General features: G+C 41.0%; 1 protein-coding gene across 2 annotated transcripts in view; it reads left to right on the forward strand.

Moving 5' to 3' along the window:
* Nucleotides 1–12,687, forward strand: part of rapsn (receptor-associated protein of the synapse, 43kD) — an 83,683-nt gene that overhangs the window by 14,319 nt on the left and 56,677 nt on the right. For both annotated transcript variants that reach the window (XM_080190572.1, XM_080190573.1), the window contains one exon: nt 9,037–9,135. In XM_080190572.1, coding sequence (XP_080046698.1) covers nt 9,037–9,135 — 99 coding nt within the window. The remainder of the gene's footprint in view (nt 1–9,036; nt 9,136–12,687) is intronic.

Raw genomic sequence — 12,687 nt, forward strand, 5'->3', positions numbered from 1 at the left:
TCCGTATCGATGATCCAGCATGTCTTGCAGAGGTTGCTGTGGCAGGGTTGTGTGGTATTGTGGTCACTGTTCTCCTGAAGGCTGGGTAGTTCACCAAGGCCATCCCCACACCCCCACTTCTTGCCTTCAAACAACTGCACAACCTCAAACAGACCATTGTCAGCAGCAAACTACCCAGCCTTCAGGAGAATAGCGATCACAACACCACACAACCCTGCCACAGCAACCTCTGCAAGACATACCGGATCATCGATACGGATGCCATCATCTCACGTGAGAACACCATCCACCAGGTACACGGTACATACTCTTGCAACTTGGTCAACGTTGTCTACCTGATACGCTGCAGGAAAGGATGTCCTAAGACATGGTACATTGGAGAGAACATGAAGACGCTACGACAACAGATGAATGAACACAGCTCAATAATCAACAGGTAAGAGTGTTCTCTCCCTGTTGGCGAACACTTCAGCGGTCACGGGCATTTGGCTTCTGATCTTCAGGTAAGCGTTCTCTAGAGTGGCCTTTATGACACACGACAACACAGAATCGCTGAGCAGAAACTGATAGCCAAGTTCAGCACACATGAGGATGGTCTCAACCTGGATCTTGGGTTCATATTATTGTAGGTAAAAGGATACCTCTGAGACTGTTAGTGAATCAAAGTACAGTAGTTTTATTACAAAAGCTTTTGGGAGAGATCTGGCACCTAACAGCAGTTTACCAGGCTTCTCTCTGAATACAAATAAGTGTAGGTATTTATACATCGTGGTTCCCAGCACCAGTCATGATGCAAACTCTAATCAGTCAGGACCCGCAATGCTTCTGATTCCAGTCATGACACAGCCTCTAGCTTCAGCCAGGACCTGCAGTTCATTTGGCAGCTTCAGTCACAACGCAGTCATCAGTACAGTTACAATCCATAGCTTTTCTGGCGACTTCATTGAAATAACTTGTGTAGTCATAGCTTCCCAGCAGGAGTCGTCATGTCAAATAGCCGTTATTGCACTCTACCATCTGCAATTGTTTAACTATGTTTAGCTAATACAAACAGGTGAGGTTTACAATGTCTGTAAAATAACATTCACATTTACATAAGAACATAAACATAAGAACATAAGAAATAGGAGCAGGAGTAGGCCATCTAGCCCTTCGAGCCTGCCCCGCCATTCAATAAGATCATGGCTGATCTGTCGTGGCTCAGTTCCACTTTCCCGCCCTCTCCCCATAACCCTTAATCCCCTCTCTTATCAAGAACCCATCAACCCGCTTCTTAAAAATATTTAGCGAGGCAGCCTCCACCACTTCAACGGGCAGAGAATTCCAGAGATTCACCACCCTTTGAGTGAAGAAGTTCCTCCTCAACTCCGTTCTAAACCGCCTCCCCCTTATCTTGAGGCTGTGCCCCCTAGTCCTACTGTCTTTTTTGAGCGGGAAGAGTCTCTCCACCTCTATCCTATCCATCCCATTCATCATCTTATACGTCTCAATGAGATCTCCCCTCATTCTTCTAAACTCTAACGAGTACAAGCCTAGTTTATTCAGCCTCTCCTCATAGCTCAATCCCCTCAACTCCGGTATCAGCCTAGTAAACCTCCTCTGCACTCCCTCCAGGGCCAAAATATCCTTGCGCAGGTGCGGCGCCCAAAACTGCACACAGTACTCCAGCTGCGGCCTCACCAATGCCCTATACAGCTGCAGCAAGACCTCCCTACTTTTATATTCAATCCCCCTCGCTATGAAGGCCAGCATCCCATTCGCCTTCCTGACCACCTGCTGCACCTGCAAGCTGGGTTTTTGCGACTCATGCACAAGGACCCCGAGGTCCCTCTGCACCGTCGCCTGCTGCAGTTTTTCGCCACGTAAGTAATAGTCCTTCCTACCATTCTTCCTACCAAAGTGGACCACCTCACACTTGCCAACATTAAATTCCATTTGCCATTTCCTGGCCCATTCGCCCAGCCTATCTAGATCCTTCTGCAGACTCTCCACACCCTCCGCACAATTTGCCTTTCCCCCAATCTTGGTGTCATCAGCAAATTTCGACACCCTGCACTCGGTTCCCTCCTCCAGATCATCTACATAAATGGTAAATAGCTGAGGCCCCAGCACCGACCCCTGGCTATCTGTTTTTATGGAAATGAAAGTTAAAGAATGAAAGACATGAACAAGTAAGGAAAACATGATGCAAAATAGGTGAGGCGTTGAAGGAATACTTTCCTTCAGTGTTCACTAAGGAGGAGAGGCCATGTTTTTGAGGAGGAGTGCGTGATACAGACTGATAGGATGGAGGAGGTAGATGTTCTGAGGGAAGATGTATTCGCAATTTTGAAAAACCTAAGGGTGGTAAGTCCCCTGGACCAGATGGGATACTTTCTAGGATACTTTGGGAGGCAAGGGATGAGATTGCGGAGCCTTTAGCTTTAATCTTTGTGTCCTCACTGTCCACGGGGATTGTGCCAGAGGCCTGGACAGTGGTGAATGTTGTTCGTCTCTTCAAGAAAGGAAATAGGAATGACCCTGGTAATTATAGGCCAGTTAGTCTTACTTTGGTGGTCGATAAGTTAATGGAAAGGTCCTGAGAGATAGGATTTATGACCATTTGGAAAGATGCAGTTTAATCTGGGATAGTCAGCATGGATTTATGAGGGGTAAGTCCTGCCTCACAAATTTGATTGAATTCTTTGAGGAGGTAATTAAGTGTGTGGACAAAGGTAGAGCGGTTGATGTTGTATACATGGATTTTAGTAAGGAGTTTGATAAGGTTCCCCATGGCTCATGAAGAAGATAAGGAGGTATGGGATAGAATGAAATTTGGCCGATTGGATAAGTAACTGGCTTTTTCATAAAAGACAGAGAGTGGTGGTGGAGGGAAAATTTTCAGACTGGAGGCCAGTTACCAGTGGTGTACCACAGGGATCAGTGCTGGGTCCTCTGCTTTTTGTGATTTTTATCAATGACTTGGAAGAGGGAGCTGAAGGGTGAGTTAGTAAATTTGCTGATGACACCAAGATTGGTGGAATAGTGGATGAGGTGGAGGGCTCTTGTAGGCTTCAAAGAGACATTGATAGGATGCAGAGCTGGGCAGAAAAGTGGCAGATGGAATTTAACCCTGATAAGAGCGAGGTGATTCATTTTGGTAGGACACACTTGAATGCGGATTACAGGGTCAATGGCAGGGTTCTAAGGAATATGGAGGAACAGAGAGATCTTGGGGTTCATATCCACAGATCTCTGAAGGTTGCCACTCAAGTGGATAGAGCCGTGAAGAAGGCTTATAGTGTGTTAACGTTTATTAACAGCGGGTTTGAGTTTAAGAGCCATGGGGTTATGCTGCAACTTACCGGGTGTTGGTGAGACCATATTTGGAATATTGTGTGCAGTTCTGGTCACCTCACTATAAGAAGGATGTGGAAGCATTGGAGAGAGTGCAGAGGAGATTTACCAGGATTCTACCTGGTTTGGAGGGTAGATCTTATGAGGAAAGGTTGAGGGAGCTCAGGCTTTTCTCTTTAGAGCGGAGGATGATGAGAGGTGACTAAATAGAGGTTTGTAAGATGATGAGGGGGATTGATAGAGTGGTCATGCAGAGACTATTTCCTCAGGTGGAGGTAGTTGTTACTAGTGGGCATAATTATAAGGTTCATGGTGGGAGATAAAGGAGGGATGTCCAAGGTAGATTCTTCACTGAGAGAGTGGTTGGGGTGAGAAATGCACTGCCTGCTGTGATAGTGGAGTCGGACACTTTAGGAACTTTCAAGTGGTTATTGGATAGGCGCATGGAGCACACCAGAATGATAGGGAGTGGGATAGCTTGATCTTGGGATTGGACATAGCTCGGCACAACATTGAGGGCCGAAGGGCTTGTACTGTGCTGTAATGTTCTATGTTCTATGAATAAATAATTTATATAGATGCCAGGAGCAGTATAAGCTTGAGGAGATCAGCCATGAGGGTTATGTTTGTGATATAAGGTTGGTACAAAATTCATTAAAGTCATTAACCCTTTCCCCTCTTCACATGTCACACTATCTGTAACCCCCACAACTTGCCTAGGCTTGCAAGATCTCACTAATTGTCCTGTTTGGAGACAATATACATCTCTCTAATCTGAGCTTAACACTCTCTCCACTCACATTGTCTGTACCTTTAAGACTTGATTACCTGTTAAGACTCGCATTTCAACCATTATTTTGTAAATTGAGTTTGTGTCTTTATATGCCCTGTTTGTGAATAGAACTTTTACTCATCTGACGAAGGGGTAGCACTCCGAAAGCTAATGGCTTTTGTTACCTGTTGGACTTTAACCTGGTGTTGTGAGACTTCTTTCTGTGTTTATCCCAGCCCAACACCGGCATCTCCACATCATGAATTTTATGGCCAAGCCAGTTCTGTATCCATCTTGCCAGCTCTCCTCTGATCCTGTGTGACTTCACTTTTTGTAGCAGTGTACCATGATGTACCTTGTCAAAGGCTTTACTGAAGTCCATGTATGCAACATCCACTGCCTTTCCCTCATCTATCATCTTCATCATTTCCTTGAAAAACTTGATCCTTCACAAAACCATGCTGTCTATCACTAATAAGTCCATTTGTTTCCAAATGTGAGTAAATACTGTCCCTAAGAATCATTTCCAATAATTTCCCGATCACTGACATAAGGCTCACCGGCCTATAATTTCTTGGATTATCCCTGCTGCCCTTCTTAAACAATGGAACAACATTGGCTATCCTCCAGTAATCTGGAACTTCACCTGTAGCCAATGAGATTACAAAGATTTTTGTCAAGGCCCCAGCAATTTCCATCCTCACCTTTCTCCATATTCTAGAGTAGATCCCATCAGGCTCTGGGGACTTATCTACTTTAATACTTTTTAAGATACCCAATATTTCCTCTTTTTTGATATCAACATGACCTAAAATATGTACACACTCTACCCCACGTTCCTCATCCATCAAGTCCCTCTCTTTGGTGAATACTGAGGCAAAGTATTCGTTTAGTATCTCACCTATTCCTTCCACTATCCTTGTAATAATTTAACAGAATCATCAAAATGATTACATTTTTAAAACTCGAATCTTGTATTTTTCCCCTTCTGATTTCCAGTTTTCGACTCCGAAAATAATGTTTCATTTAAGTCTACAGTGCAATTGTCATTTTTGTCATTTGAATGCACAGTTCCATTCCCAAACGCACTTTCAAAATTTACATGTGGTAAATTTGCATTTTGGCTTAACACTCAAAATATCATTTGTGTGCATTTACATCTCATTTATTCTCTTGTCAAAATCTCATTTCATTGTTTCAAGAATACTGTTAAGCTGCTTCATATGTTCACTCAGAATGTTTTCATATTCTTGCTTTGTTTGTACTTTAAACTTTTTGTGATCTTGTTTTGCTCAGTCACATTTCAACTGGGTTATTTTCAATTCTGTTTGAGTCATGTCAATCACCTTCTATCTCTAAAGTTTCCTAATTTGTTCTAATCCTTCAACATCTTTTGCATAATTTCTGAACTAGTTCAGTCCAGTTCTTAGAGGAGCTGAATGGTCATTGGAAAACTATTCACTTGCCTTTCTTCCAACTATTAGATCTGGTGTAGTATTATAACAAGCATTTTAAAATCAGTGTCCCTGATCTTTGACTCAGAAAGATTATTTTACAATTTCAGCACTTCTGGTTGACAACTTGTAACTTCCTGTTTTACAGGCACTTTGTTTTCTTATGCTCCATTACTGATTTTCATATCTCAGTAATATTGTTTGCTCAACTTGATCACTATTCAATGATGTAATTTTGTTCACAGGAACATATTTTGAATTGTGATAACGTTATACCATCCAGCTTCTTCTTCATTTTCTTCATTCTGCTTTGAAATTCAAAAATCTCATTGTTCTTCTCATGATGATGTTCAAATGGTTTGTCAGTTTTGCTTTTTAATCCTGCATTCAACCAATTATTCTGATTTACCAGAACCTCTTTTCTTGTTCAAGGCAGTTTCTACAACAATTCATCAATACTTCTATTGCTTGAAATTCATCAAGTTTTAACTGAAGATTTGCTAAGTTTGCGTTTTCAAGTTTATCCTTTAGACAGTTCAAATCCTCAGTCAAATGCTCCACTTTCACTGACTGATTCTCAATTATTTCAACAAATTCTCTTTTTTTCACTTGCAAATTCCTCTTTCATATGTGAAAGCTGATTTTCAGTGTTAATCAATTTTCCTTCAATTGCTTGTTATCCACAGTAAGCATTTCATTTTTCCACACAATAGTTTCCAAAAGTTTGCTAGGGTCACTATGATCAACTGCCTGTAGCAATACAGTTGTCATCACATTACTACAAGCTAAATCATTACCTAGGATGAAATCTATTCTTCCAACTGGTAATTTAGGAGTAATTCTCACCATAATAATTCAATTTACAAAGTTACTAAATTTACACAAAGGAACATGTCACTTCCATTAACATCCCTTAATATATTTTCCTTCATAAAATTATCTGGAATATAACTTGCATCATCAACTACCATTAATCTGCTCCTACATCCCTCAAAATGTTAATTTATTTGCTTATTTTGTTGGATGGGTACTTCTCTCTTTGAAACAAAACATCCACAACCTTCAATAGCCTGATTTCCTTCACTAGTACTCAACTATTTTGAGATTTATTCCCCCCCACACTGATTCTGAAAGGGCACATTTCTCTAGCACTATGACTACAGTTTTAATAGACATTTCATTTTCAGGTGCTTCAGGTACTGTTGCTGCAACTGGACTTCAGTTTAATTTCCAACAATCTGCCTGACATGCCCACTTTGTTACAACGAGAACACTTAGGCCTCCGAATGCCACTTCCATCCATAGCAGCTTTCCCTTTGACCTGAGGTGAAATTTTTTGACCATTCCCAACTGTTCCACTTCTTTTTTGACTATCTTCCTTCCTCATTCCCACCTTTTATCCTTTTCAGAGTTTATAGCTTTAAATTGAGGGGTGATAGATATAGGACAGATGTCACAGGTAGGTTCTTCACTCAGAGAGTAGTAAGAACGTGGAATGCCCTTCCTGCAATAGTAGTGAACTTGTCAACATTAAGGGCATTTAAAGGGTCATCGGATAAGCATATGGATGATATTGGAATAGTGTAGGTTAGATGAGCTTTAGATTCGTTTCACAGATCTGTGCAACATTGAGGGTCGAAGGGCCTTGTTCTATGTTCTTTATTCTATTTTCTAAAAGTCATCTTAGTCATCATAGCATCAGCTTGCTCTGCTGCTTGCCTATCAGTTTTAATGTTTTGTTCCTTAACATTCAGAGGAAATGAATCTTTGTTTTCTCTATCTTTAACGCCTTATCAAATGGTCAAAATTATTTTGATTCACCCTCTCAAATCGAGTACAAGTTCAGGCTGTTTTCTTTACCCTAAAACTTCTGCCTATATGTCTCAGAAACCAACGCTACAAAGCACTAAGGATAACTTTCTTTACTACATTGTAATCTACAGATATTTCTCCTGACAATAATTCATTTACCTCACTAAACCTACCCACCAGTCTACTTTAATGTCCAAATTTCTTGTGGCCATTTCATCTGTTTAGCTCTCTTTTCAAAAGAAATAAATAATGCTTCCACATCCTTTTCCTCAAATGTTGGAAGACCTTTAAATATTTCTTTGCTAGGCTCATGTCTAAAACTACATTCTTTATCAACCTGCTCTGGTCTCTGTTTGCAGCATTTTCAGCAAAACTTCTCCTCTCTCCTTCCTTTATTGTTCTTTCAATTACCACATCAAGTTTTCTCAGCTCCATTTCTCTTTCTTTTTTCCTTTTCATGCATTTCTAATTGTTTCATTTGTAATTGAATTTTAGCTCAGTGTCCTCACTTTTTGGAGAACTTGGTCTATCTGATAACTTTTGCAATTTTAAATATTTTATTAGTGTTTTAACAATGTCAGCTTTCCTTAAGCTTGTAGGTAATCCCAACACCAATTTATCTGCCAATTCAGTTACGGCCAGGATTACATCTTCCAGTAAGTCTTAGAAATTTCCAACACCATTTTTGATTCTAAATGTGTACAATATACCCACAGTAATTGCAGTTATGTATGGAGTACCTCAGTACCCTTCTTAAACTTTAAGGATCCACAGATCCCACCTTTTAACAATAAATCCCAGAATAAGTTTTATTATTTACTATCCACTAACTTATTTTCCATGTTTCAGGATGTCCCAATGAATTACTGCTAATCAGTATCCAATAACTCTTTCTTCACATTTTTGAATCTTGTTCAACTTTTGGGTCTCTCTTCTTTTAAGTTCAGTTTTCCTAAGACATTTCTGTCCCAATTCTCTGGTTATCTGAACTGTATCTGGTTCTTTGCAAAGTCTGCCTCTTTGCAGCTCCCTTGTCCAGTGCAGCTTGCTTTTTTTAAACATGGTGAAGTTGAGAAGTGTTCACTCCCCAACGTCCTATTTTCAACTGCAAACAAAGTCAACTGAAACTAAATTCGAACAGCCTTTCTACCTTAAAAATGCTCACATTTGCTACGTAATGATTACATGTTCCTTCCAATTTACTTACTTTTCATGGCGTAACTCTGAGCATAATAGAGGTACTGTTGAATTGGGCAAAGCCCCATGCATACAAATATCTTTGTCTAGCAATAGTCCAATTATAGGTTTTACCTTTGCCTTTCCTTCCATAGTAACATTAAATTGAAACCAATTAAAATTATACCTTATTTCCAGTGTTTATAATACAAGCATAAATCCCTTAAAATTAGCTTGGTTTTTCTAACTGAGCGCATTGGAGTTGTTGGAATTGTCAGGGTTCTGGGGGACATCATGGTTATTTGGATTCTGGGTGATATAATGTTTTGGGTCTGGCATTATTGACATTTGTGTACATTGACATGTGTGATTATTCAATGAAGTTCGGAAGTGATTTTGCTGACTGTTCTGCAGTTGTGTTGTGTAGATTCTTGTTAGGTAGGCCAATTTGACCGTGAATATTATTGATATGTTTCCTTCCCTTAGGAATCAATGAAGATCGCAATACAACACCGAGATCGACCTTTGCAGGCTCTCTGCCTGCTCTGCTTTGCTGACATTCATCGACATTGTATTGATGCTGTGGTAAGCTGGAGGAGGCAGTGGCCATGGGCGAGTAATCTTAAGACCCTGGCTAATACTCTGGAGATATTGGTTCAAAACCCAGCAGAGCAGTTGGTTTGTAATACTGGAATTGAAGGCTGGTCACTATAACTCTGCTGCTGCATTCTGGGAGTCAGATTTGGTTCTCATATTTTGGGGGGGTTGAGGGTCATTGATAGGCCCATTGCTATTTGCTGTTAGTGTAGGTGTATCCACTGTTAAAGACCAGATCAGAATCTCCAAGGTATTTTATGAAGTTAGCCTAGACTCTAAACTTTTGATTTTGGCATTAAGGTGTTTCCCTCTAGTATGATTCAATTGACCCTCTAGGAAGCTTTTATCAAACAAACTTTATTTAAGAACACAGTTAGAATATAACAAAAAGAATTAGCATAACTTTTACCAATTAAAATACTTAAACATGACAAAGTATAATTCTATTGAATTTCACCTTATGGAACAGACTAGAATAGATCTGAGTGAGAGGTGGTAGATTCAATTCTGAGGAGAAGCTACCTCTTGGAGGGTTGTGAATCTGTGGAACTCACTCATCCAGAGTATAGTGGAGGCAGAGCCATCAACAGATTTACGAAAGAGATAGATATGTTTCTGATGAAAAGTGAGATAAAGGGCTTATGGGGAGCAAGTGAGAAAGTGGAGTTGAGACCTAGGTAAGATCAGCCATGATCATATTAAATTGTTAAATGGCAGAGCGGGCTTGATGGGTTAAATTGCCTACTCCCATTCCTAATTCCTATGTTCCTGGGGTTTTTTTCAACTTTACAGTATCTCCCACAGACACGAATCTCTTCCTTTGAACCAGTTAGCACCGAACCCAAAGATGCTTGTGTATTTTTTCCAGTCTTTTGACACTTCTGGAGTGTGATCCATACAGACACCTATCTTCTAATTCTCATGCAGCAACTTCCAGAGAAAGCCCCACACTGTCTGGTAGGGGGAGGCAGACAGGTTTGCTGCCACTCTAATGTGATCAGTGGGGGGAAAGGGGGCATCCACTGCCACTCTGTGATCGATCTGGGTAGCAGGTGGGATAAGGGGGACAATTATGTTGTGGGGGTGCGGCAATGTCTGTGGGGTCGGGGGGAGGCATTATCAGACCTGGGAGCGATATGGCATGGGAACAGTTTCCTTTTCTTTTTAAAACTGCACATGCGCAGTTGAAAACTCAGAGCAGCAGCAATCTGGGCACGATAAGCCCTGCCGAAAGGCTTCTACAGCGTGATTCAGAACCACTGGTCTTTTTTTCAGGCAGTGTGCATATGGGGGCGCTGGAGAAAGGGTCTAAAAGTCGGATCTGAAACATTCCCAGATTCAGCACTTAGAATCAAAATGGTAAAATCGGGTCCAATGTTTTGTAGGGAAGGAAAGAAAAAGAAGGATCTGTTAGTGGTTACAACTCGGAGTGAAGAACCAAATCCAGATGATTCTGAATTTGATCATCCTCATATTAAATTGGATAATGAGGAAGTTATCTGAAATTAGAATATATTGTTGAGTGACCTTCTGGAGAAAAATCAAAATGACTGGAAACAATTATCAAAATCACATGAAGATACATGTGGGAATAAGCTGGGGAGTAGCGAAATAGTTGCAAATGAGATAATTATAGAAAATGCTGTTCGAATTGAGCAACGTCTGTGTAGACTTAATCCTCTTAAATTGGCATAGGTTCAGAAGGGGACGTTGATATTTGTTCAGGCTGAGATATCACAGCTGCAAGTCTCAATTAATCATATAAAACTGGTGAAGGTGGAGGAGGAGAACCAGTCACTGGACAATGATGCGAATATGAAAAGTGAGCAGGAGGGGAGGCAGATGAGTTGAACCAATTCCTGAGTTGTTCAAATTATCTGAACGTAAATTGCAGGATTGTTAAAAATAACTCATCCTCTATGCAAAGGAAAATATAGATGAACATAGAACATTACAGCGCAGTACAGGCCCTTCGGCCCTCGATGTTGCGCCGACCAGTAGAACCAATCTAATGACCCTCTAACCTAAACTATTCCAATGCTATCTATATGCCTATCCACTGACCAATTGAATGCCCTTAAAGTTGGCGAGTCCACAACTGATGCAGGCAGGGCATTCCACGACCTTACTACCCTCTGAGTAAAGAACCTACCTCTGACATCCGTCCTATAATTACCACCCCTTAATTTAAAGCTTGTGCTAGCTTGTGCCAGCCATCACCATCCGAGGTAAAAGGCTCTCAGTGTCCACCCTATCCAATCCTTTGATCATCTTGTATGCCTCAATTAGGTCACCTCGTAACCTTCTTCTCTCCACTGAAAATAACCTCAAGTCCCTCAGCCTTTCCGCATAAGACCTTCCCACTGTACCAGGCAACATCCTGGTAAACCTCCTGTGCACCCTTTCCAATGCCTCCACATCTTTCTTATAATGCGGCGACCAGAACTGTACGCAATACTCCAAGTGCGGCCGCACCAGAGTTTTGTACAGTTGTAACATGACCTCACGGCTCCAAAATTCAATCCCTCTACCAATAAAAGCTAACACACCGTACACCTTCTTAACAACCTTATCAACCTGGGTGCCAACTTTCAGGGAGCTATGCACATGTACCCCGAGATCTCTCTGCTCGTCAACACTACTAAGAGTCCTTCCATTAGCCCTATATTCTGTACTCCTGTTATTCTTACCAAAGTGAATCACCTCACACTTTTCCGTATTAAACTCCATCTGCCACCTCTTGGCTCAGCTCTGCAGCTTATCTATGTCCCTCTGCAAACTGTAACATCCATCCTCACTGTCTACAACTCCTCCAACTTTCGTGTCATCAGCAAATTTACTAATCCATCCTTCTACACCCTCATCTAGGTCATTTATAAAAATGACAAACAGTAGTGACCCCAAAACAGATCCTTGACGTACACCACTTGTAACTGAACTCCAGGCTGAATATTTCTCATCAACCACCACCCTCTGTCTTCTATCAGCTAGCCAATTCCTGATCCAAACTGCTAAATCACCCTCAATCCCATGCATCTGCATTTTCTGCAGTAGCCTACCATGGGGAACCTTATCAAACACTTTGCTAAAATCCATATACACCATGTCAACTGCCTTACCCTTATCCACCTCTTTGGTCATCATTTCAAAAAACTCGATAAGGTTTGTGAGGCATGACCTACCCTTCACAAAACCATGTTGACTATCCCTAATCAATTTATTTCCCTCTAGATGATTATAAATCCTATCCCTTATAATTCTTTCCAAAACTTTGCCCACAACAGAAGTAAGGCTCACTGTCTATAATTCTCAGGATGGTCAATAATCACCTGTGATCTCTTAAAATGAAGATTGAGGAGCAGAAGTATTTTAAATTTACTTAGTAATATCACGAGTAGACTTATAATAACATGGCAGTGAAGTTACCATGAAAATCTCCTAGCCACCACACTCTGGCATCTGTTTGGGTACATTGCGGGAGAATTTAGCATGGCCAATGCATCTGTCAGAAAAAGCATCACCTTTAAAAAGGACCATGCA

This window comes from Carcharhinus amblyrhynchos, chromosome 6, assembly GCF_965287045.1.
Source record: "Carcharhinus amblyrhynchos chromosome 6, sCarAmb.v2.hapA, whole genome shotgun sequence".
Taxonomy (NCBI): domain Eukaryota; kingdom Metazoa; phylum Chordata; class Chondrichthyes; order Carcharhiniformes; family Carcharhinidae; genus Carcharhinus; species Carcharhinus amblyrhynchos.